General features: G+C 42.3%; 3 protein-coding genes across 4 annotated transcripts in view; all 3 read left to right on the forward strand.

The window, feature by feature from the left end:
- Window positions 1–299: 299 nt before the first annotated feature.
- Window positions 300–7,184, forward strand: sstr5 (somatostatin receptor 5). Of its 2 annotated transcripts, none has more exons than XM_086033147.1 (5): window positions 300–949; window positions 3,302–3,442; window positions 3,518–3,790; window positions 4,906–5,052; window positions 5,683–7,184. In XM_086033147.1, the coding sequence occupies exons 1-5, from the start codon at window positions 422–424 to the stop codon at window positions 5,878–5,880; spliced, it is 1,287 nt and encodes a 428-aa protein (XP_085889273.1). In that variant the 5' UTR covers window positions 300–421; the 3' UTR covers window positions 5,881–7,184. The 2 variants fall into 2 exon arrangements, with proteins under 2 accessions (XP_085889273.1, XP_085889274.1); XM_086033148.1 differs by having other exon boundaries at window positions 3,524–3,790.
- Window positions 7,185–13,995: 6,811 nt separating this feature from the next.
- gprc5bb (G protein-coupled receptor, class C, group 5, member Bb) lies at window positions 13,996–22,179 on the forward strand. The gene is made up of 4 exons (XM_086034127.1): window positions 13,996–14,713; window positions 15,164–16,277; window positions 18,460–18,572; window positions 18,654–22,179. The coding sequence occupies exons 2-4, from the start codon at window positions 15,164–15,166 to the stop codon at window positions 18,696–18,698; spliced, it is 1,272 nt and encodes a 423-aa protein (XP_085890253.1). The 5' UTR covers window positions 13,996–14,713; the 3' UTR covers window positions 18,699–22,179.
- Window positions 22,180–23,687: 1,508 nt separating this feature from the next.
- The window catches only part of knop1 (lysine-rich nucleolar protein 1), a 7,365-nt gene continuing 7,248 nt past the window's right edge, over window positions 23,688–23,804 (forward strand). The window contains exon 1 of the mRNA XM_086034344.1: window positions 23,688–23,804. This exon is cut by the window's right edge and continues 203 nt beyond it. The gene's annotated coding sequence lies outside the window, so the exon portion shown is untranslated.

Here is a 23,804-nt window from a genome sequence, read left to right on the forward strand (position 1 = left end):
TTGAACAACAATTAGACCACACTTAACTTGGGTGCAACTTAACCTAATCAGAATCCATAATTCAAGCTCTCCTGCGCGTAAAAGTCGAGCGTGACCGACTCTGACCTTGACGCACAGCTGGAGCAGCGTCAGTCATCACATCTGTTCAAGAAGCGAACACACGGTGGATTGTGGCTCGTGAGACGATGCTTGCTTTGCTTCCAATAGCATAATCGAAACGTACCTTTTTTATGTGGCGTGTGACCGTAGCCTCGCCCATTTTGCATCACATTTTGCAGGCTTTCCAGGCTCCGATTGGAGCGCGCAATAGAAACCTCTGATGCTCTTAGCCGTCTCGAGGTGAGACTATTTGACTGCAAGAAAGACTTTCTGTGAAAATCAAAATCAAAACCGAGCCTTCTAGCCTACTGTGAACTCGATTATGGAACAAGTGGATGTGCTGAACTGTTCTTCTTCAACTTCTGTCCTCATCAACGGCTCCTCCAACGAGTTGACGCAGCGTGCCCCCTTCCAGGGGAGCAGCACCATGCTGACAGCGGTCATCTCCATCACCGTCTTCATGGTAGGACTGGCCGGCAACAGTCTGGCCATCTACGTGGTGCTGCGCTATGCCAACATGAAAACGGTGACCAACATCTACATCCTCAACTTGGCTATCGCCGACGAGCTCTACATCATCGGGCTGCCTTTCCTCACGACACAGAATGTGCTCTCCTACTGGCCCTTCGGATCCTTCCTGTGTCGGCTCGTCATGACCGCGGACTCCATGAACCAGTTCACGTCGATTTTCTGCCTCACCGTCATGTCCATTGACCGCTACCTGGCCGTGGTGCACCCGATCCGGGGTTCCAAGTGGAGGCACCCACGCGTGGCCAAGGCGGTGAGCGCAGCAGTGTGGGCTGTCTCTTTTGTGGTGGTTCTGCCCGTGGTCATCTTCTCTGATGTGCAGGTATGTATCACTGGTCCTATATGGTTTCTCCTGAATTGGAGGACGTTTTTTGAGTGCACACAAGAAGTGCACTCGTGTAAATGTCCTGGGACGATATGCAACTGTGGTTTTTAATTAAAAAAAAAAAAATCCTAAAAATCATTTAAAATCAAATGCCCTCTACAATCTCAAATATTTTACCAAATGAATGACCGAATGAAATACCCTCCGTTCCAGCTGTTGTAACTGTATTTTAATTAGGAAAAAAACACTCCATAATATACTTGTAACTTTATTTAAAGGGGAAGTCTACGCAAAAATTATTTTTCAAGAATATGTTCTATGAAACCCCACTAGTTGAAACACGGCATTCTGATAAATATTGCGTATGTGGAATAAGTGTTAATCCACTTTAGCCATCTTGAAAATGAAAATGACATTACACCTGCTCACAACGACCATTCACGGCTCAGATTCAGAAAACAGGTCAGCCATGATTGGTCGTTGCGAGCAGTTGTGATGTCATTTTCACTCGACAGAAGACAAAATGCGCGCCCCCAGAGATCACTAGAAACTAGTGCATTTTGCTGCTTAACTTATATTCCACAAACGCAAAATGAATCATAATGCTCTGTTTCAACTAGTGGGCCTGCTGGAAACATATTCTTGAAAAATATGTTTGGGTTGACTTCCGCTTTAAAAACACACACACACACACCCCTTCCACCCCCCACCCCCCCCCCCCCCCACACACACACAGTAATGGCATGATGGCACATAATTTAAAAGAATTACATTTTTGGTCACAATGCATCAATTGAATGGCGAATGCACTGCTCATTCTGGTGTCCCCTCCTTGGCCACCTGGGGGCAGTATAAGATAAGAAACAGACAGATATATTGTCCATTGAGATGTCTCAACTCTCAGCTCAGTACAGCACTATTAATCGCACTTTACAGAGGATAAAGAATATATGACTGTAAGTGTCTGTGTACATGCGTTGCTAACTTGCTATGTGTTTATCTTCAATCCGTTGCCTCTGGGTTTGTAGCACAACAACATATGGCATGCCATATTCATCATTAGCACTAAGCTACTGGACTAAAAGGCTAAGCTATGTGGTTCGTTTAAATACACAAAGTGTAACTGTTTATTTTTAGTTTGACAGTAAAGTTCAGATGGGAGTGGAAAAAACAGATTGAAGATTGAGTTGTATCTCAAGGCACCACTCAGTTTTGGTTCCTGATTGTCTGGATGTTGGATGAGTGATTAGCAAATCTGCCTCATAGGTCTAAGGTTGTGGGTTCAAATCCGAGCTTTGGCATTCCTGTGTGGAGTTTGCATGTTCTCCCTGTGCCTGCATGTAATAGGCTCCAGCATGCCCCGCGACCTTTGTGAGGATAAGCGGTATCGATAATGGATGGATGGATGCTTATTTCTGCTCCCATTTTCCATGAATTGATCTCAAAGCTCAGTTTTTCTCTACAACAAAAGGCCTACTCCTCTCCAATACTGTTCAAAAATCTGACGAGTCCACATTTCAAATAGTTTTTGGGAATTCACGCATATCGTGTCCTCCGGCCCAAAGAACAAAAGGACAATCCGTATTGTTCTCAGCGCAAAGCTAAAATTGTGCAATCTGTGATGGTATTTGCGTATATGTTAGTGCCCATGGCATGGTGTGCAACTTGCACATCTGTGAAGGCGCTATTTAATGCTCAAAGGTATATACTGGTTTTGGAACATATGCTGCAACCAAACGACATCTTTTTTTCGGATGTTCCAGCTTATTTCTGCAAGACGATGCCAAGCCACATTTCGCATGTGTTACAACAGTGTGGCTTCATAGAAAATAAGTTTGAGCAATAAACTGTCCTGCCAGCAGTCCCGACCTGTCTCCCATTGAAAATGTGAGGTGCATTATGAGCCGCAAAAATATGACAACGGAGACCCCGGACTGTTGAGCAACGAACAAAGAAAGCTTCAACAATTAGTGTCCTCAGTTTCCAAACACAGAGGTAAACGTGTCCCTGTCCCAGCTTTTTTGGAATGTGTTGTAAGCATCAAATCCTAGATGAACAAATAATGGCACCAAAAAAACGTTCACTTTGAACATTAAATTACTTGTCGTTGTAGCGTGTTCAATTGAATACAGATTGACTAGAATTTGCAAGTCATTGTATTCAGTTTTCTTCACATTTTACACAATGTCACAACTTTATTGGAGCTGGTACATTCGATCTAATACTGCATTGCTGAATCCAATTGTGTCTCCAAATTTTCAAAAGAGGTTACTAACTGATGATTCTCTCTTACGCCTCTTGCCCATGTACGCCAAAGTTCATGTAACTGGTTCTGGAATGTCCCTTTAGGACACATTTAACTCGTGCAACATGATTTGGCCAGAGCCAACAGACGTGTGGTCGACGGCCTTCATTCTCTACACCAGCACAGTGGGCTTCTTTGGGCCCCTTCTCATCATCTGCCTCTGCTACCTGCTGATAGTTATCAAGGTGAGCGCGTGTGCGCGTGTATGTGTGAGTGCTCGTTTTCATACCATCCCTATGTGTGCGTTTATTTTCCTGCAGGTGAAGTCCTCAGGAGCGCGCGCGGGCTTCACCTCGCGACGGCGTTCTGAGCGTAAGGTGACACGGATGGTGGTGGTTATCGTGGTGGTGTTTGTACTCTGCTGGCTGCCCTTTTTCATCATCAACATCATCAACCTCGTGGTCATCATCCCTGAGTCCAGTGCCACTGCAGGAATATACTTCTTTGCAGTCATCCTGTCATATGCCAACTCCTGCGCCAACCCTCTGCTCTATGGTTTCCTCTGTGACAACTTCAAACAGAGCTTCAGAAAGGTACACTGATTTGGTCATCTTAGCTAATCTATTATCTCTACAGTGGACCTACGCTATTTGCAGGTGATAGGGACTGTGCCGGACCACGGACTACCGAAAATCCTCTTATAATTGAAATGCGTTGGATTTTCAAAAAAAATGTTTTTTGATGTCCAATGTTTTTAAAAATGCTGGTGATATACGGGCTTTCACTTGTATAGTTATGTATAGAATACTCAAAGCACTTAACACTGGCTTCTCATTCACCTCTTGATGACAGAGCATAAGGAGGTTCAGTATTTTGCACAAGGACATTTCCACACACTCTAAAAACAGTTGGGTTCAAAATAATAAAATTTTGGGCAAAAATGGACCAATCCATAACTTGGGTCAATTTGACCCAACTTTCTTGGTTGTTTTTGCAGAAAACAACCCCAAAAAAATTGAGTCTTGTTCAAAACAACCCAAAAAATTGTCTGTTTTGTACAAAACAATGCAAGAAAGTCGGTCAAATTGACCCAATTCGTGTATTGGTCCATTTTTGACTAAAAATTGTGTTATTTTTAACCCAACTGTTTTTAGAGTGCATTGTCACAAGGGTTGGGCATTGAACCCTAAGTCTCTGGGTTGGGAGACGACCACTCTACCACCTGAGCCATGCTGCCCCCAACCTTGATATGCGTTTTCCAAGAAAAAGCTACTGTAGGCGCGGATCGGACCGCGCCAAGGTCCCTGCCCTGTCGCTTGCAGCCCAGCTCTCACTCCACCAGACCCCGTTGGCGTCTCCCACAGTTGGTGAGCCTGTGGGAAATAAGCCCAGCTGGGCCCGTAGGTGCAGGCCCAGCCATCGGGTAATCCCTATCGAGCCCCACCTCCATGCCTGGCTCCAGAGGGGGGGCACTGGTGACCCATGTCCAGGCAGGGGAAAACTGTTCCAAAGTGTTTCTCTGCGTATTGGGTCTTTGAGCAGTCCGGTCCCCGACCCAGGACCTGTTTGCCCTGGGTGACCGTACCAAGGACATAAATCTCCAGATAACTTGAGTTGAGTTGAGGCCTTCTGTTTTCTTTTTTTTCTTTTCTTGAGTGCAGCACCTGTGAGGTTGAGTGATTAACACCTTGTTGTTGTGGGCCTGCAGGTGCTGTGTGTGAAGAGGTTGAGTTGCAAGGCCAATGGTGTGGATGACGGCGACCCCAGCGCTCGCCGAATAGTGAGGTCAATGCCAACGGAATGTGCCCCTTACTCTCCTAAACATCAGGTGTCTTACCACCCCCAAAGCAGCCAGGTATGTTCGTATGCATTTTTTTCTGCATATTTGTGATTCAGGGAGGCACGTTGGTCGACTGGTTAGCACGTCCACCTCACAGTTCAGAGGTCGTGGGTTCGATCCAGACTCCGGCCTCCCTGTGTGGAGTTTGCATGTTCTCCCCGTGCCTGCGTGGGTTTACTCTTGGTACTCCGGTTTTCTCCCACATTCCAAAAACATTGCATGGTAAGTTGATTGGACACTCTAAATTGCCCCTAGGTGTGGTTGTGAGTGCGAATGTTTGTCTTTGTGTGCCCTGCGATTGGCTGGCAACCAATTCAGGGTGTCCCCCGCCTACTGCCCGAAGACAGCTGGGATAGGCTCCAACACGCCCGCGACCCTTGTGAGGATAAGCGGTATCGATAGTGGATGGATGGATGGATGGATATTTGTGATTCACAAGCTGTAGAATCACTTGTTTGCAGTCATTTGCTCAACAACTCAGTTTATTATTGAAGGAAAATAATTGCCTGTTATGATCGTCCTTATGATGCTTCAACTACAGTATATTCCACCCACCTCTTAGTCTAATTTGGCATTTTCTTGTTGATGCGTTCACTGTGACCAACATTTCTTCAACGACATTGTCGCTCTTTCCGCTTGTTGAAGATCTTTCCTCAGCCTTCAGACTTCCAGATTTCTCACACAGCTGCTGACTTGCACTGCTGCGTCTCGGCAGGCAAGCAGTCTTCCTCCGTAGTCCCACAATTCCCCAGGACCACAACAACTAGTACAACAACCATCATGAGAACTGTGGCTGAAATTCCTGCTATTACCACAGTAACTACAGTGCCTGCCATTTCTTAGCGAATATGGGCTCATGAAGAGGAGGCTTTTTTCCCCCCTTTTTTTACAGTAATTTCAAATGTACAAAACATATTAGCAAGGTACATTGTTATACAGAAAAGTTCAAGAAAGAAAAAGAAAGAAAGAAACAAAGAGCTTTCAGCTCCACATTTCCACTGCATCTTTCTTCTCTATACATTCCAAGGATAAAAAGTAATGACATAGTTCTTTTTGAATAACATAGAAATTAGGGTTGGATTTGATGTATCTATTTTTATGTATAAAAAAAAATGTACCAGTTATAATGAGCGTGTTGACGATGGTCATGGGATGATTCTTTGACAGAAACACCATTCAAAAAATGTTCTTTGTCAGAGTAGAGATTGGGCAATTTAGGGAATAAGTAGTACAAATCTTCCCAGAAGGCATTAACAAATTTGCATGTCACAAAATAGGTGTTCAGTTGTTTCAACGTCTTTGTCACAAAATAAACCGTTTTTGTGGTCCAAATTAAAGTGATGCCTTCAAAATTGAACTTATACCATTTCTGCTGCTGTGAAAATGATTAAAGGAGAGATGGGGCAACCTTGTTTGATGCCTTTACTTTCAGAGAATTTTGAACGTGTACCGTGTGCTAGAATGACCGTACTATGTAGAATCTTAGAAATGTTTTTAATTATGTTAGTGATGCTTTCGGCAAAGCCAACTACTGTAAAGCTAAAGTACTGAATTTAAATTTGTGTTCAATCGTGTCGAATGCTTAAAAAAAAAAAAAAAAAATCGAAGAACAAAATAATCTTATTCAATTAATTGTTTGTATTCAAGTAAGTAAAGCGCCATTCGTAAATGATTTTGAATTGATCGTCCTTTTGTAAATCCAGATTGTGAGTCTGAGATCATTTCAGTAATGCCGGATTTCAATCTGTTTGCAATTTTATTACTTGGTCGCATAAGGTAAAACAATACTGTTTTAATATTAACACACTGTACTGATGTATTCTTTTGTATAATGGTAAAGGTTCTTTTCTTTTGCTAACTTCTGGTGACTTTTGATTTGCTAATTGTGATGAATGTGATGCATTTATTGTTATGTGTCCTTGTGGATAAGCTTTCTACTATTTTTTTTTTAGCTTTCTGCTTGTTACTTGCAGGAAAAGTTGGGAATTGACAGCGTTTATTAATATAATTCATACACAGAGGTAATTCAATGCTCTATACTTACTACTCCTATATTAGAGGTGCACTGATCGATCGGCCGGGATTGGGATCAGTGCCAATTTCCTTAAAATCAACCCAAACATATTTTTTTCAAGAATATGTTCCCAGCAAGCCCACTAGTTGAAACAGGGTATTCTGATAAATATTGCGTTTGTGGAATAAGTGTTAATCCACTCGTTTTTAGCCCATCTCCGGGGGCGGCAATTTTGTCTTCTGTCGACTGAAAATGACATCACAACTGCTAACAACGACCAATCACGGCTCAGATTCAGAAAACATGTCAGCCGTGATTGGTCGCTGTGAGCAGTTGTGATGTCATTTTCAGTCGACAGTAGACAAAATGGCAGCCCCCGGAGATGACTAAAAACGAGTGGATTTTGCTGCTTAATTTATATTCCACAAACGCGAGATTAATCAGAATGCCGTGTTTCAACTAGTAGGACTGCTGGGAACATATTATTGAAAAAAATATGTTTGGGTTGACTTCTGCTTTAATTTTGGGGGGATGGGTGATCGGCTGACTCCTTCAAATAAAACCGATCTTTTACACCGATCTCATCTCCCTCCGCAGAGGTCAAAGACAGTCACTGTCTTCTTCTTCTCTGAGATGACTACCAGGCTTTTCTTTTTTGAGAGATATAACTACTTCATATGCAGTTAAAACAACCCGTTTGCAATATTTCAGAGGTATCGGTCGATGTTTTATAATAACCAAGATAGGAACATTGAAGGAGTATGCTGAAAAATCAGGATCAGCAAAAATTGGGATCAGCGGGCTTTTAAAGATCGGTGATCGGCCAGAAAATTGTCATCAGTGCACCCCTACTTTATATGTATATTTTGCATCCAGAAGCTATGATGGTAATGAATTAAAGGTTTATAAGAGAAGGAAACCAAAACAACACTGAATGGAAGTGATGTGCTGACGTGAAATGAAGGCATGTTACAAATTTTCAGAGCTGGGCAGTCCGTCCCTGGGCCGGACCGGTCGGACCCTGCGGAAACGCAGCTTGGATGATCATTTTTATGAATAAGGGCGGGGGATCGCGGCCGGAAGGGTACCCAGGTCAAGGGTGGAGGGCGCGGCCGGACCATTAAAAAAGGGTCAAGTGCCCAGCTCTGCAAATTTTCAAATGTGATCAATTTTCTACCTTAAGGCTATATACATAAAGAACACGACCAACACTTTGTTTTATTTGTAATGTATTTATATATGTTATATGAAACCAAAATACATTATATTTTTGTGATCGTTCAGATGTCTCCGTTGTGTTGTTATTTGCTGCGTTTCTTTGTAATAAAAAGCTGTGGTCGTAAACCAGACATTTCAGCTTGGTACTGTCACTCATCACATATTAAAACTACCATGAAATGCAAGAAGGTGGTGAGCTTAAAATACACATTTTCTAAGACTAGGTCAGGCTAGGCTGCACTGATGTCACCTCACTTAAGAGCTAAGGTCATTCTCATAAAAACACCCACATGATTCCTTATCCTTTACTTGTGTATGTATAGAATGAGGTACTAAGCTTTCATTATTGAACTCACAGCATCTCCGCAGTGATGGGTTAAATCAACCTTGGAGCCTTCCTGCCATCTGGTCAGTGTTCAGAAATAATTCAACTCTTCAAGATCTCTCATCACTACACTTTCAATCACAGCATTGACCGGGAAGGGTTCAAAGGTAATTAACCATGAGTCACCCTCAATTTGAAAGTCATTCAGGAAAAGAACATTGACATGACATTGTGTCAGTCCCTCTGTGTATGTTTGTGTGCCCTTTATTCAGAAAGGTTTGGGGCATTAGACCATCTGTGTAAAACTCAGAATTTTGTAGCCTAATGTTATTATATAAATATTAGGGCTGTCAAGAGATTAAAAAAAATGAGAGGTTAATTCGTTATGATATGGAATTAATTGATCTAATCATTCCATTTTTAATCTCACATAAAAATTGCAGAGAAAAGCCCCAAAGCCCTCTATCGTTTGTACGTATTCATGTATCTTTTTTCAATCATCCAGTCATCTGCTACCTTGAGGAACTGTTTTTCGCATTTATCAGCAGTGTCGCTGGTTTCTGTGTTCATGACGATCAGTGCAAAATGAGTTGAAGTGCCACTCACTATCGAGAAAGTGTCCAGTCCCCACCAAATAACCGTGGTTGCGAGTTGAGGTCCAGTGATCTGCTGTTATAGCAATACATTTGTCGGAATCCTCCACCAAAACATCAAGCTTGCTTTTCTTTTCACCGTCGATACATCTTGCTGATTTTAGTCATCACTGGAGTTTGAAACACCTCAATTAATGCCGTGTCTTCATCTATGTTGATCGGCCTGCAGTTTATTGCTATTGGCTTATTTTCACTTCCATGAGGATTTGAATGTCAACAACTGGTGCTGACGAACAGAAATGCCATATGAACTTTGTGATGGAGGTTCTGCTGCCATTTTAGGAATAATGAAGCCGTGATAATGTGAAGGGTGTGAGGGGTTGCAGGGGAGGAGATGATTGTCAATAATGGATTGTTTCAATGATCACTTCATTATATCTATCTACAGTCCAAAAATAGAATGCTGAAGTTTTTTCTACCTGCATTTATTAAATACTATATGTAGGCAAGCCATCATGTTATCAACTAATTGTCTGAACTGACAGGTTCCATCTTGTTGTAGTTCGGAAATCCATTTCATTCACTAAACATGAAAAGAGAATTAGACATTAAAATAAATTCATCAACAACTTGGAAAGGGAGAAGACAATAGAAAATTCTCATCCGCCCCTCATTCACGAAGCATTATTTCGCATACATAACATTGATCTGTAGTCAAAATTGTTGGTGCACATGTTGTTGTTTTTTTGGGCCAGATCTTTTACCAGCTGAGTTTGAGCAAATGGCTGATTACACCCTAAACTGGTCAGCAGTTAGTCGCATGGCACTTATGGAGACGGACAATCATTCACACTCACATTCACACCATCATTGAGTGGGAGCCGACCAGGTTCAGGACACCATAAGTGACCTGGTAGGTTAACTGAAGACTGCAATGCATTTCAATGGAATTATTTTAAATAACAAACTAAAGAAACTTGCCTGGCACATTACCTTGAACTTAATATTTGGTTGCCCAAATAATTTGAGGCAATCAAATGATGTCTGCAAATGAGACTTGTGCACTAGCTGACAGTTATTTTGGACCATTTCTATGAACAAATTGCTCCAACTATCTCAGGTTTTAAGGGTGTATCCAGACCGCCATCTTTCAGCTCCTGCCACAGGAGTTTAATAGGATTTGGGTCATGGCTCAGAATCAACAAACTTATGAAAGTTCCAATTCATGATGAAGTACAAGTTAAGCGGTATAGAAGATTGATGAATCAATTAACACCCGTGACTGCTTTTCAAATTATATATTTGATTTGGATGCTTTTGTTTCTCTGTTTGTGGTAGCCATTCATTCCCAGTAACACTCACTTGGTCACCCGTTCTATGGTGCAATAACCTTATTCCACTTATATCCATATATCTCATTATATTTATAATTTAATTTGGATGTTTGCAAAGTATATCTGCCCATTTATTACCTGTGTGCTGCTGGAGTTTTAATTTCCGTGAGGGAGTCATCCCAAGGGATCAATAAAGTGAAGTCTAGTAAGTCTAAGTATATTTCTTTGTTACGCAACATCCAAAGATTGACAGACTGCCCACCCAGTGGGATTCATGAAAAAAAAAAAAAAACCTTTTAAATGGTTGGCAAATTATTATTGAATTATTTTTGAATTAGTGTTTCATTGTGTTTTATTTTATTGAATATTAAAAATGGCATAATTGTGGTTGTCCAAGGAAGATCTGAACTTCACATTATTCAGTTTGTCGTTTTATTTGAATAGGCGATGTGTCGGGACAGGAAGATTGTGCTGAGTGAGAGAAATATTCAGGCCCACCCTGATCTTTCCAGGCCCACCCATTAGCTACGTTCTGGCTCCGCCCCTGATGCGCTTGCAGAGAAAGTTGTGCTGCTCAAGAAATCGGACTTCATTTTTCAACTAGATATGCTGAGGTGTATGCAAAGTTCTAGAGAAACGGGAGAGCAGAACCGTTTATGTTCTGAGCGCTATTACTAAAGATTGACAAGATTGAATTAGTTGTATTTTTTAAAATACTTGAAGCCCATTTTGTGGAATACTTGATACAGCCCAGACACACCGAGAGACTATCGCCACGTAAATTGAGTTTGAGACCCTTGTTCTAAATAATCAAATTTCAACAGTTTTAATTTAATATATGAAAGCTTTGTAGTATCTCTGTAAAAAACTTTGATTCGTTCGGCTCTTTTTTTGGTTCCTCAAATGTCTTACATAGTAGATAAGAAATAATAGTGAATAGAGAGTTATACTGTACATAGTGTACATTATTTTTCTCTTTGAATAATTCTTGTACTTTGTTTAACAAAGCTGTTGATGATTATGATATTTTCATATTCATTTCATGTTGTCGCTAAGGATTAGGTTACCTTCTATGTTTTTTTCCCCGTTTTTTTTAATCTAGAATGCTTGTTTTGGCTTCGTCACAAGGTTTATTATCACTGTCTGCTCGAGGTCATGGAAATAGACTTGCAAGGACAAATGAGAAATGACACACAAAAAAAGAAAAAACAAACAAGCCAATGAACTGTTGACCTCTTCACCCCCACCCCTACCAACAATGTTATTCATGTTTGATTCCTTCAACAGTCCAGTGACGCTCTCCGGTGTCTTATCGTTTGTGACTCAAAGCTCTTTGGATTCTTGGCTGACTGCTTCTACCAAGTGGCCAGTACTTGACATTACAAGTGACTGTTTGATAGGTAGCAGACTCCAGCCAAGACATATAAAAAAAATCATCATTTACATGAATTAGGCACAAACATTTAAACTTGAATACGTTTTCTGCGGTCTGTTCTAAAGAAAACATCAGTTAAATATTGGTGGACTTCCGATTTATTGAATAAAATCGTTTTTGTTGCCCACTGTTCATGTTGACTATTGGACAATTGTTACAAGATACGCGAGTGGTAATGGAGGGATTATGGGATGGACCATAATTGACTAGGTCCTTTCAATGGACTCAAGTGATGATCGGATTACCCAGATTAGGGCTGTAATGTGCTGTTAGTCAGCACTTGTATTTCTTGTCTCCATTTAGCAATGGACTTTATGTCTGCGTGGATGGACTCAACTTCTCAACTAGTATAACTCGAGTCACAACTGTTTGGAAAATACAATTGCCGGTACTTTGGAAACCACCTATTTGCCCCATTGGATACAATAGTGTAGATCAGGGGTCACCAAGTCCGGTCCTCAAGGGCACCTATCCTGCATGTTTTCCATCTTTCCCAGCTGCAACACACCTGATTGAAGGGCACATATTTTCTACCGCAAAAATATTAGAAAAAACACGTGGCAAACAGCCAAACAAATGTCACAAACCATATTGTATACAGTACTTAGACTACAGTAATGAGGATCTCATTTTATTTACAAATGTACTTGCTCACTTGTGTGTGTGCCACAACCTTTTCTGTTGTATGAATGGCAACAGGTGAATGCACAGGTCAAGTTGTACCTTCAAATAGTGGAAGAGCATTTAATTGTTATGCCTGTCACTGTACAACACTAGCATGGGTACAGCAAATTAACTCAGGTACATTATTTGTCATAAATAAATACATTTCATATCAATTAAGTGAAATTGGGTAATTTCCTGAACCATTTGTGATGATATCTCAAGGCATCTCTCAAGGACTCCCACAAGAACTTACTGTAGAGAACAGACTTTGTACAAAGCCCAGACAGAAAGACTCCAGGTGTTGAGATCAGTCCAAGGCTAAATTGAACCAATTACCGGTACTTCTTTGTCCCTGAAACATCTCACCATGGATAGAAAAATCCCCAACTCTGAGGCCCACAATTCCTTGTTGTATCCTTTCGATAATGCAATATCAATTTGCTGAATGGATTCTCATGGAATTTTATGCATCTGTTCACGTTTACCTCTGGATGAGTTATTGTCATCATATAGTATAGTAAATCACAGGATAAAATAAAGAGAAATGAAATTCTACCGGTGCAAGTTAAGTTTCCATGGAAAGAGTTTTGTCACCTATCACTAGGAATGTAACGATTCACTCAAGCCCCGATTCGATTTGATTTTCGATTTTCAGTTCGCGATTTTCGATTCGATTCGATTTTTTAAAAATTGCTACCATGCTTGCGTGGTTCAGCAGCCATCTACAAACGCAATACGCAATGATGTTTGGCGCAAAAGCATAATTTGATCTATGCATTCAAAATGTGCCAAGCATCTGTAATGAAAAAATGTTTCAAGACATCATTTTCTAGATTAATCAATTTTGCGCATCAATTTTAAATTGACTTTCAATTCAACATCCCTACCTATCACTCTTCTTCTCACTTTGTTCAATTTGCTTCTTCATCAGTGTTGTAACTCTCACGCCTGACATATTAGTTAGTATTTACTTAGTAGCTGGATGAGACTACTGCTCTTCTTTCCCTACATATGTTTGTTTGTCTCAGAGTTTATTAGTGTACCACAAGCCAGTTTTGGCTTCTCTTGTGTCTGACTATAATCTGTCACTGATGTCCTATCTGCCAGCAACAGTCTTTTTCACACTGATCCAAACTGGCTTGATTTCCAAGTTCCATGGCTCCTGCTGATTGTCATGCCACCCCTTCAGATCCTGTCCATCTCCAGATCGACATGAGCCCGTGTCCAGGGCAGCAGATTAGTCCACCCTAAAGGGAGCCTTGGCTGAATGATAGGCTGTTACGTAATATTTCCTACAAGGATGCCACGTGGCCTTAGAGCGCGGACCATCTGCCTTCATCCATCCAAATCCCCTCCTCACTCAGCTAGCGATGCACTAAATAGACACCTGTGACATGAACACTTTTGCCGATTGTGGTTTTGACCTAGTGTGGCGTCACCAAAGAAAGGAAAGCTGAACAAACAGCCAACCCCTTTCAGCTAGCTTTCGGTGTGAAGACGAATGCTGTGAAGGACAAGTGGGGAAATAACACAAAGTTTGAGAAAAAAAACAACCTTGGGTGTGAAGTGGTGTGCTCATTATTTCCTGGTCGGATGTGTGCACCAGCAGTCCCTGCTTCCCATATACGTGGGTGCGCTCCAGCAAAGCTGGGATTGCATCTCTGTTGACACCTCCGCACAGTCAACATGCAGCAGAGAGAGAGAAACATGCAGACCGAGTGACTGGGATGAAGACGGCAGTTGTTGCCAGAGACGAAGAGACACGTTAAAACAGTGAGGGAGAGAGAGAGCGTGAAAGGAGGACAAATGAGATATTGGAAGATGAGTCACAAGTAGTCAAGTAGTAAAGAACTGATCATCATTTTTTGAGAGTGGTCGTGTCACAGCATCAGCAGGACGCAATCTGTCTAGCAAGACAACTTAAAGGACATTTTTCAAATGCGACATGGAAACAGTTTGGCTCCTGAAACCCTGAGGATTTGAAGTGGGATTGTTCATCAGAATTAGATGAACTCTCCAAATGATGACGTGAAGAATTGGATGCCTACTCGTTATCAGTAATTAAGAATTGAAGCCGCTACGCTATCAGAGGTAAGTCAGAAAATGTAACCTTCAAATAAAATTGGAAATGTTGCTCTGCTTGTTTGAAATCATTTGAGGTTTAAATGTGAATTTAGACATTTAGACCAGTTTTCTGGTGAACATGATATCAATTCCGGCATTTCTTATATCCCAACAAGGCCTAGCAACAATGCATAATTATTGCTTGCGCGCGCGTGTGTGTGTTTCTGTGTGCTTTTGGTTCTTAAGCTCGACTTCTCAGAGCCCAGTGTGCAATGTCAGCCCACGCTATTTCCCGTTGCCAAGGAAACTATTGCCCAGTGCTAAAATCAGTTCTGTTCTGTGCTGTGCTGTGCTGTGCAGTGAGCGCATGAGTGTGCTTCCAAAGAGAGGAATATTCATGTCTTAAAAAGCAGTATCCCATAATTTAGCTCTCTGACCTTCCTGCCTGTGTTCGTTTGTCTTCAACGTCCCTCTAAGATGGCTGTCACCAGTTTGCCCGTCTTCCTCCTGCTACTGATGGGCTCGTGCACATCGCAGCCTTCACCTCCTCCTCCGCTGGGATGCGGCAAGCACGTGGAGCCCCCTTACAGAGTGCTGTGTGACCTGCAGTCGGTGTGGGGCGTCGTTTTGGAGGCAGTGGCCTGCAGCGGGGGCCTCACCTCTCTGATCCTCGCTACGCTCCTTCTCGTCAAGCTCCGCTCTATTTCAGACCCGGCCAGGCGCTCTGGCGTGGGACCCCTTCTCCTGCTCCTGGGCAGCCTCCTCGGGATATTCCCAATCTCTCTGGCGTTCCTTGTGGGAAAGAACCAGGTCCTGTGTGTGGTTCGCAGAGCCTTCTGGGGTCCCCTCTTCGCCCTTTGCTTCTCGAGCTTGCTGGTCCAGGGCCTGAGGCTCCGGAGGCTGGTGGCCGGGAAGACGAGCCCACCGGGGAGCACGCTGGCCGCACTGGGCTTGGCGTTGGCCTTGGTTCAGGGGATCATTTCTGCCGAATGGGTCCTTCTCACTGTAGTCAGGGAGGGTCATCCGGCCTGCGAGTACCCGCCTTTGGACTTTGCGCTAACTTGCAGCTACACCTTAGGGCTGCTCCTCATAGCCATGGGGCTCTCTCTCGCCGTAGTGCTGTGCGGGGGGGAACTGGTGGTGGAGGCCGCCCGTGAAAGCGATGAGGAGAGAGAGGAGGAGAGTGACAAAAGGAGGTGGAAGTGTAATGCGGTGTGGCTCTTCCTGGCGAGTCTGGCATCAGCCTTGCTTTGGGTGGCCTGGCTTGGCTTTTATCTCTATGGGAGCCAAGCGGCGAGGCTCAGGGGCAAAGCGGGCAGGGCGGGAGCGGGAGCGGGAAAGGCGGAGGAGCGTCTGCTGGACGAGCCTGCTCTGGCGGTAGCCTTGGTCGTGCAGGGCTGGATCCTCCTGCTCTTCCACGGCATTCCAGAGAGCCACCTCTGTCTCTGGAACCGTTCACAGTGCGGCAGGCAAGATTTCTTTGACACCACTGAGACAACTCCTCCTCCACATTTCAGAGATGAGCTCCCAGCACACTCTCACCAACCCTTCCAGGAAAACCAGGCCTTTTCCATGGAGGAGCACGGTGCAAGTACGCCCATGTCGTGTGTGCTCCTGTGTGTTGTTGTCACGCATTTCCTTTGGGAAATAGTGTTTCGAATTCTGCCTTCAAGTGGAACTCGGGAGGTCACGCTTTTGACATTAACATGGAGGAAAAACGTACGGCTGGAAATGCACAGTTGCTAGGCAACCAGAAACACAAATCATCTGGGCGCTTTTTTTATTCATTCAATGTCATATGCATGAATTCAACATTAAGAGACAGCAAAGGAAACCTTATCAAAAAGATTCTGACTTACATTTAGCCCCATCCACTTGAAGGCATCACTTCATGAGTGCGGCTTCTATTAACATGCTCCTCATCTATAATAGAGAGGGAGAATCCTCTTAAAGCGGAAGTCAACCCAAACATTTTTTTTTTTCACAAATATGTTCCCAGCAGGCCCACTAGTTGAAACACGGCATTCTGATTCATTTTGCGTTAAGCAGCAAAATGCACTCATTTTTAGCCTTCTCAGGGGGCGGCCATTTTGTCTTCTGTCGACTGAAAATGACACCACAACTGCCCACAGCGACCAATCACCTGTTTTCAGAATCTGAGCCGTGATTGGTCGTTGTGAGCGGTTGTGATGTCATTTTCAGTCGACAGAAGACAAAATGGCCGCTCCCGGAGATGGCTGAAAACAAGTGGATTAACACTTATCCCACAAACGCAACATTGATCAGAATGCCCTGTTTGAACTAGTGGGCTTGCATAGAACATATTCTTGAAAAAAATATGTTTGCGGTGACTTCCGCTTTAAAGGGTTTACCAAAATAGTACAGGAGAGAACCATTGGAACTGACAATCATACAAAATCATGCAACGTTGGTTTGTTTATCGCAGAATGTGTTCAACTATACAAAATCCGATCAAACCCATCAATTTAAACCCTAATTATTTTACAGCCTCTTAGGCAGAGAGATATATGAGTCATCCCAGCTTCGGTGCTCATGTGAAGCCAATCTACTGATGGTGAGCAAAACAGCGGAGGCACAAGGACAAAGCAGACGACTACAATGGTTGAAAAACAGCATTAATGTGCAGTCGTATTTAAGAGACCGACACATTACTTTTGGCTGTTGTACATTTGACTGAGGAGGGATGAAGCTCAACTCAGCCTAAAAGTGGTCAGAAAAGGAAAGTCACATTTAGTCGAAACATTGTACTGCTCAGTGATTTATATACATTGCATATATCAAGGTTGACATAAATGATCATTTTACTTCCATCCCACACATCCTTTCACAGCAGGAGATATATAATACTACAAATAATTTTCTTTTGTGTGGAATAATGGCGCTCCATATTTCTTCACCAGGAAAAGAACCATTTGGTCATCCATCCATCCATCCATCCAATTTTCCTCAAGAGGGTAGTGGGGCATGCTGGAGCCTATCCCAGCTGTCTTCGGGCAGTAGGCGGGGGACGCCCTGATCTGGTTGCCAGCCAATCGTAGGGCACACACGAACGAACAACCATTTGCGCTCACAATCACACCTAGGCGCAATTTAGAGTGATCAATCAACCTACCAGGCATGTTTTTGGAATGTGGGAGGAAACCGGAGTACCCGGAAAAAACCCGCGCAGACACAGGGAGAACATGCGAACTCCACACAGGAAAGCCGGGGCCGGAATCGAACCCACGACCTCTGAACTGTGAGGCGGACATGCTAACCAGTCGACCACCGCGCCGCCCCATTTGGTCATATAAGTGTGAATTCCCAAAAAATGAACCCTGCACACTACACTGCATGCTAACGTAAACGATTGACTTCTCAAAGAAAATCACTTTGAAAATGAGAGGTTTTTCATAAAAATTCATTACAATAACTACAGTATACTTAGATGTCGTTATAGAATATGACAATGGTAGAATATTTGGAAAAATGTCATTTTATGTATGTTACAAATGTTAATAACAAATAAATATGACTAATAAAATGAATAGTTTCCCATTCAAAATTAATATGTGTAGTACAGTACATGGCCCAATCACAACAGGGAACTTGCAAAATATATTAAAATACCAATATAAGCAGTGTATCATGTATTCGTAGTCGTATTTTGACTCCCATCTAGTCACTTTGGGCAATAAAAAAACAAGTATAATACTACATTGGCTGTCAAACAAATGATGCACCATTTGATTTTGCTTTGCTCGGACTTTCAGCTCTCCGAAGTGGAAACTACCAGAGCGGTCATGGGAGCGTTCGCCCTGGCATCGCCTTCAGAGGTCACGTCTACCAACCAACTGAGATGGCTCTTGTTATGAATGGCGGTACGGTAAGTGTGCCTCACAAAATATGTCACATTTGATGTCCCAAATTAATACAGCTGACTCACTTGCTTTTCACCATTGTATAGATGCCCACCGCCCCCATTAACTACACTGGAAGACGACTGTGGTGACGTGGTCATGTGACATCAGCCCCTGGGTCGCAAGTATGTTCCTATATTTCCTGATGCCTGACGAGGAGTAAAAAAGGCATAACATATCATATAGGATGGACTGACAACAGCGCAATACATTTCATGTTTCTGCATACATGTTTGAATTCTGCATTTTGAGGGTGTGTGTGACTTTTTCCAAAACAACAAAGGGACTGGAAATGACAGCGACACTGCAGTTAAGGACATTTGCTGGTGTGAACACCAGTTACAGTGCTTTAATATTATCATCACACCAATGTCTATAATATGTAAATAAGCTAACAGGAAGTGTTTGAGGTGGGCTGATAATGCGTGGGGTGGATGATTATACGATATGAATTTACAGCACATCCTTACAAAAGCCTGCTTTGTCTCAGATTTTTCTTGTCATTTGGCTCTCCTATTAAGAGTGCTACAGGACATTATTTGAGCCACTTTATAGAAAGCTTGTCTATATGGCCTGAAATCTTGCATCGTGTGCACATGAATGTATTGGAAAGTCTATTGACAACCTAAAAAGCCATTTACCAGTGTACTCAATTGCGAAATCATTAGGTACACCTTTTAGCTGCATAATCAGGACCAAAACAAGAGTTTAGTCTTTATTCTCATGTAAATACAGTACCAAAAATATTATAAACACAGTTCACCATGATGCAGTTTAGTTTTACAATACAAACACAATAATAAGCATATTTTTTTTAAATGAATACCTCTCTAACAGTGTTAATCAAACATAAACATTATTTGCAAAGGCAGAATTAGAGTTAAAGCTCTTGCATTGGATCTCATTAGGTTGGTGTTTCCCAGCCAGGAGGTCATGGCACCCTCGTGCACTGATAGGTCGTCAATGATCCAAGTTTACTTCATTTGACTGAAAATGATTATTTATTCATTACGAAATGTTGGGGCCCGACTGATATGGATTTTTTTTAGGCAGATGCTCATTGTGATACGCCTATATGGTGCAAAAAATAAAAAAATACTCATTAATCGGCCAGTGAATTTTTGAGGGGATATATAATGAATAAATTAACTTTTTGGGTCCCTTAACACTTACAACAACAACAATATGCAGCATTTGAATGTTTTACAATATTTTGTCCTTTAGCCTAATATTTATATAACTTTACATGGACTTTGACTAGTCATGGAGTGACTTATTTCCTAATTTCTCCCAAATGTATTCATAAAATAGAAAATGACAACTCTTTCCATTTTCCTGATCAAAAAATATATAAAATAAACTTGTTAGTGAAAACATGGCCATCCCCGGCCCCACCGTCTCTTTAAGAAAATACTTGCACAGAGGTGAAAGCAGGTGGTAAATCCTGACAGCCGAGTATACAATGCGTGATGATCATCACGCTCAAAAGCTACTCCTACTACTACTACTTTTGGCGTGTGTTTTCCATCATAGTTTTTAAGCATTGTGTGTTGTTTTCTTGTAGCAGCTTTTGAGCATAGTGTTGATCTGTTGACCACATTCATCGCGCATTGGCAACGGCATTGGTAGGACGTCTCGACGGGTAGGAAGGAATTTCAGAACACCGGTCGTGTAATACTCTTCTCCGTCTCCATTTGCTGCTGCGAAGCAGGAGATTTCGCTGTAAAATGAGTATCTCAGGTGGTTGTGCAGCATGAATGTAACCTGACAATCTGCCATACCTGTTGAAAATGCTGCCGGTGATCGGCCACGTGACAACCGTCCAACTGTCATTGGTCATTGTCTCAGGAGCTCGTTGAGTTTGAGTGGAGTCACAGCGTTATCTAGTGGACAAATGGCGCGTGGGCATAATTCTCAACACATTTTGAAATGGGCTAATATTGGCCGATACAATCGGCAGACCAGCTAATCAGTCAGGCCTTACAAAATATCTTTGTTCATCTATCTATGGCAGCGTCGTACCGTGACAGGCAGAACAATTACTGTAAATGCTCTTCCATTAGATAGCAGAAAATTGCGTAATCACCTTTTGCCATTCATACAAAAGCATACGTCATAACTTCCTGTGAGTACGTCAGCTATGTGTTTAATTAAACGGGCCCAGGTTATCGACGATTTGTGGGTAAATTGAGAGGAGTTGATCATTATTTTCAGTGTTCATTTTGTGACATTTTTGTGCCGGGAGATATTTGTAATGTTAATGGGTGCCTTGGCTCAAGCGCGCCTGGGAAACACTACTGCATTACATTTGGAGAGTGTACCTAATGATGTGACCAATGAGTGTAAATATATGTGATACAGTACAAGGTTTAAGATACCCTGGAAGCTGTATTTTGCACTTTATGAGAGCTAATGTGGTCTCTGTGTGGTAATATTTGAGATGTATTATCTTGTAAAAGGTCAAATATTTTGATATTTTGTCAGTATGATTTTTTTGTGTGTTTTCTAGGATTTTGATGTCCACATTCAATTACAAACACACACACGCACACACCCACACACGCACACACACACGCACATACGTTATGGCCAAGTGTCAAAAGATCCTATCGGTGGTGTTACCAGGATGCCAGGTGTGGATGGACATTAGTCTTACCTGGGGGGGGCAAAAAAGAGCTATAATGCTCAAGTAGGTCGAAATCCAGCGTAGGGCTACTGCACCTTTAAACGTGTTTTGTTTATTCCTCAATTGAGATAAGTGTTGTTGTGATTCGTCCTAAACAAAAAAAAGTTGATTTGATTTGACTTAGAAGACATCCATAACTGAATAGTATTGACATGCAGGTGACAATGTTTTTTTTTGTTTTGGGTTCTGCCATCAGAACTACATCCAGTTTTCTTTGGGTGGGCAGAGTGTGTGTGTGTGGGGGGGTCACTGACTACCCCTGCCCCCCACCCTCCGTTAACGCCCCTTGATACTACCAACATTGGAGAGGTTAAAGTACCTAATTTGGCATCTGGCCATCATAATGTCCCAATGAATATTATTTGATACAACTGGACTGACCAACAAATGTGTGATTTAGACACTATGATCAACCAGTTTTATTTATTTATTTATTTATTTTTTGTGATGTGTGATTGTCACCAAACTGTATGACAGTATTGCTGCAGTGTATAATGGCAATGTGATTCTTACAAAGTTTGAAACTCTTTCCCACCCCCCCAACTTGGTTAGTTGAGAATGAGAACATGGGGGCAAAAAACATATTTTCAAATGTGACTGGGTTTCAGCCTATGCAGTCTGTTTAATACTGGCATTATCGTAAAAGCTATATTGACTCAAAATGTTCAAAATTTCTGTGGGTGTTGAAATTCCAATCAAGTGTCCCATTTTGCACCAAATCTGACTTTCTGGCAAATTAATGAGCTGTTGTGTGTTTTCTGAAATGTTGCTTTTGTTAGTGAGATTTATGCTACAATTTTGTATACTGCAATTATGAACTTGGCTTTTACATTATGTAATATTCTAATATAAATGACTTTTAATAAAGTGTGTGAAAATCACTGGTACCTTAATGTTTTATGGCAATTGCACTGTCACAGCATAACATGAATGTTTGTAATGTAATTTCTTTGTAGTGACAAATCATCAGACCTGATATGCATGAGTGCACTGTGATAAAAATCTGTTCATTTTCTATACCACTTATTCTCATTAGGGTCGCGGGTGAGCTGGAGCCTATCACAACAGACTTTGGACAAAAGGCGGAGTACACCCAATTTGGTAGCAAGTCAGTTGCAGGGCACACACGACTATGGACAATTTACCTATCTTATTTAAAATAACCCAACAGCCTATGCATGTATTTTGTCAGTGTGAGGAGAAGCAAGAGTGCTCAAGTAAATCCCACACAAGCGCAGGTAGAACATGCAAACACCACACAGCATGGCCAGGACCGAAGATACAAACTCCAACTGTGAGGCAGATGGACAAACCGTGTGTCAATGGTGCTGCCCCAATCAGTACAGTGTTTTCTCCGGGTACTCCGGTTTCCTCCCACATTCCAAAAACATGCATGGTAAGTTGATTGGACTCTCTACATTGCCCCTAGGTGTAATAGTGAGTGCGGATGTTTGTCTCTGTGTGCCCTGCGATTGGCTGGTAACCAATTCAGGGTGTCCCCCGCCTACTGCCCGAAGACAGCTGGGATAGGCCCCCGCACGCCCGGCGACCCTTGTGAGGATAAGCGGTATCGATAATGGATGGATAGATGAATACACTGATCCTGATCATTCGTTTTCTCAATAATTATGAAACATAGTACTGCCCGAAGATAGCTGGGATAGGCTTCAGCACTGCCGTGACCGCTGTGAGGAAAAGCGGTATAAATAATGGATGGATGGATTGATCATGAAACAGATGAATACAGTGTCAATATGCAATACTATTTCTATAACTCTTGGCCCAGAAAATCACAACGTGCCATTACTGGAGACGAGCTATTTTTAGAATACGCCCACTCATGTGGTCCTTGGGGGCTACCTGTACCCTGCAGGCACCACGTAGGTGACCCCTGGCCTCAAGCATGCTCTGGTAATCCTTTTGTGTGGCACTCTGAATCACCGAATTTGAACAATGCTCTGATTTTCCTAACAGTCTGAGTGAAGCGGAGGAGCACCCCCCCACCGAAACAAGACCTAAAAGAGCTTGCTAGGCCACAGTAAAGGCCTGGTAAAGCATTTAAAATAAGAATGCAACAGTCTGGTGGTGAAGTCAGTATGAGTCATAGGCTTGATGGAGTCATTGTAAAGGTAATGCCACCAATTATTAAATGTTATTCACTTTATTTACAGTATGTTAATTTAATAATATCCATTCCAATACTGTTGATCACTTGAAAAGTGTGTTACTTCAACAAAAGGTGCCCTATTTTGCGTTGTTTAACACATCTAAAGGCAAATATTATCTAATAAAAGCTGGAACTGGGCACACTGACCACAGCGATACATTATACTGAATAGCTTGGGTAGATATATGACAACGACCTGCCCCTTTTGAGCAGCGTTACCTGCGGCAAGGCTAAGCTAGGAGGAGCAAAGGTGCCAGCTCATTACATGAAGCCAAAGACAACAGATACCGGCTCATCGTACTGTAAACGGTTGTGCACAACGTCTTACAACCACTACAAGGGCAC

The sequence above is a fragment of the Filicampus tigris genome, chromosome 6 (assembly GCF_054856515.1).
Source record: "Filicampus tigris isolate MCC_2025a chromosome 6, RoL_Ftig_1.0, whole genome shotgun sequence".
Classification (NCBI taxonomy): domain Eukaryota; kingdom Metazoa; phylum Chordata; class Actinopteri; order Syngnathiformes; family Syngnathidae; genus Filicampus; species Filicampus tigris.

Bases quoted from the DNA above. Each gene is read 5' to 3' on its own strand.
- gprc5bb (XM_086034127.1), top strand. From the start codon at position 15,164: ATGGCTGTCACCAGTTTGCCCGTCTTCCTCCTGCTACTGATGGGCTCG. The intron at 16,278-18,459 runs GTACGCCCATGT...TCGGACTTTCAG, and splicing joins CATGGAGGAGCACGGTGCAA to CTCTCCGAAGTGGAAACTAC. The intron at 18,573-18,653 runs GTAAGTGTGCCT...ACCATTGTATAG, and splicing joins TTGTTATGAATGGCGGTACG to ATGCCCACCGCCCCCATTAA.
- sstr5 (XM_086033147.1), top strand. From the start codon at position 422: ATGGAACAAGTGGATGTGCTGAACTGTTCTTCTTCAACTTCTGTCCTC. The intron at 950-3,301 runs GTATGTATCACT...ATGTCCCTTTAG, and splicing joins TCATCTTCTCTGATGTGCAG to GACACATTTAACTCGTGCAA. The intron at 3,443-3,517 runs GTGAGCGCGTGT...ATTTTCCTGCAG, and splicing joins ACCTGCTGATAGTTATCAAG to GTGAAGTCCTCAGGAGCGCG.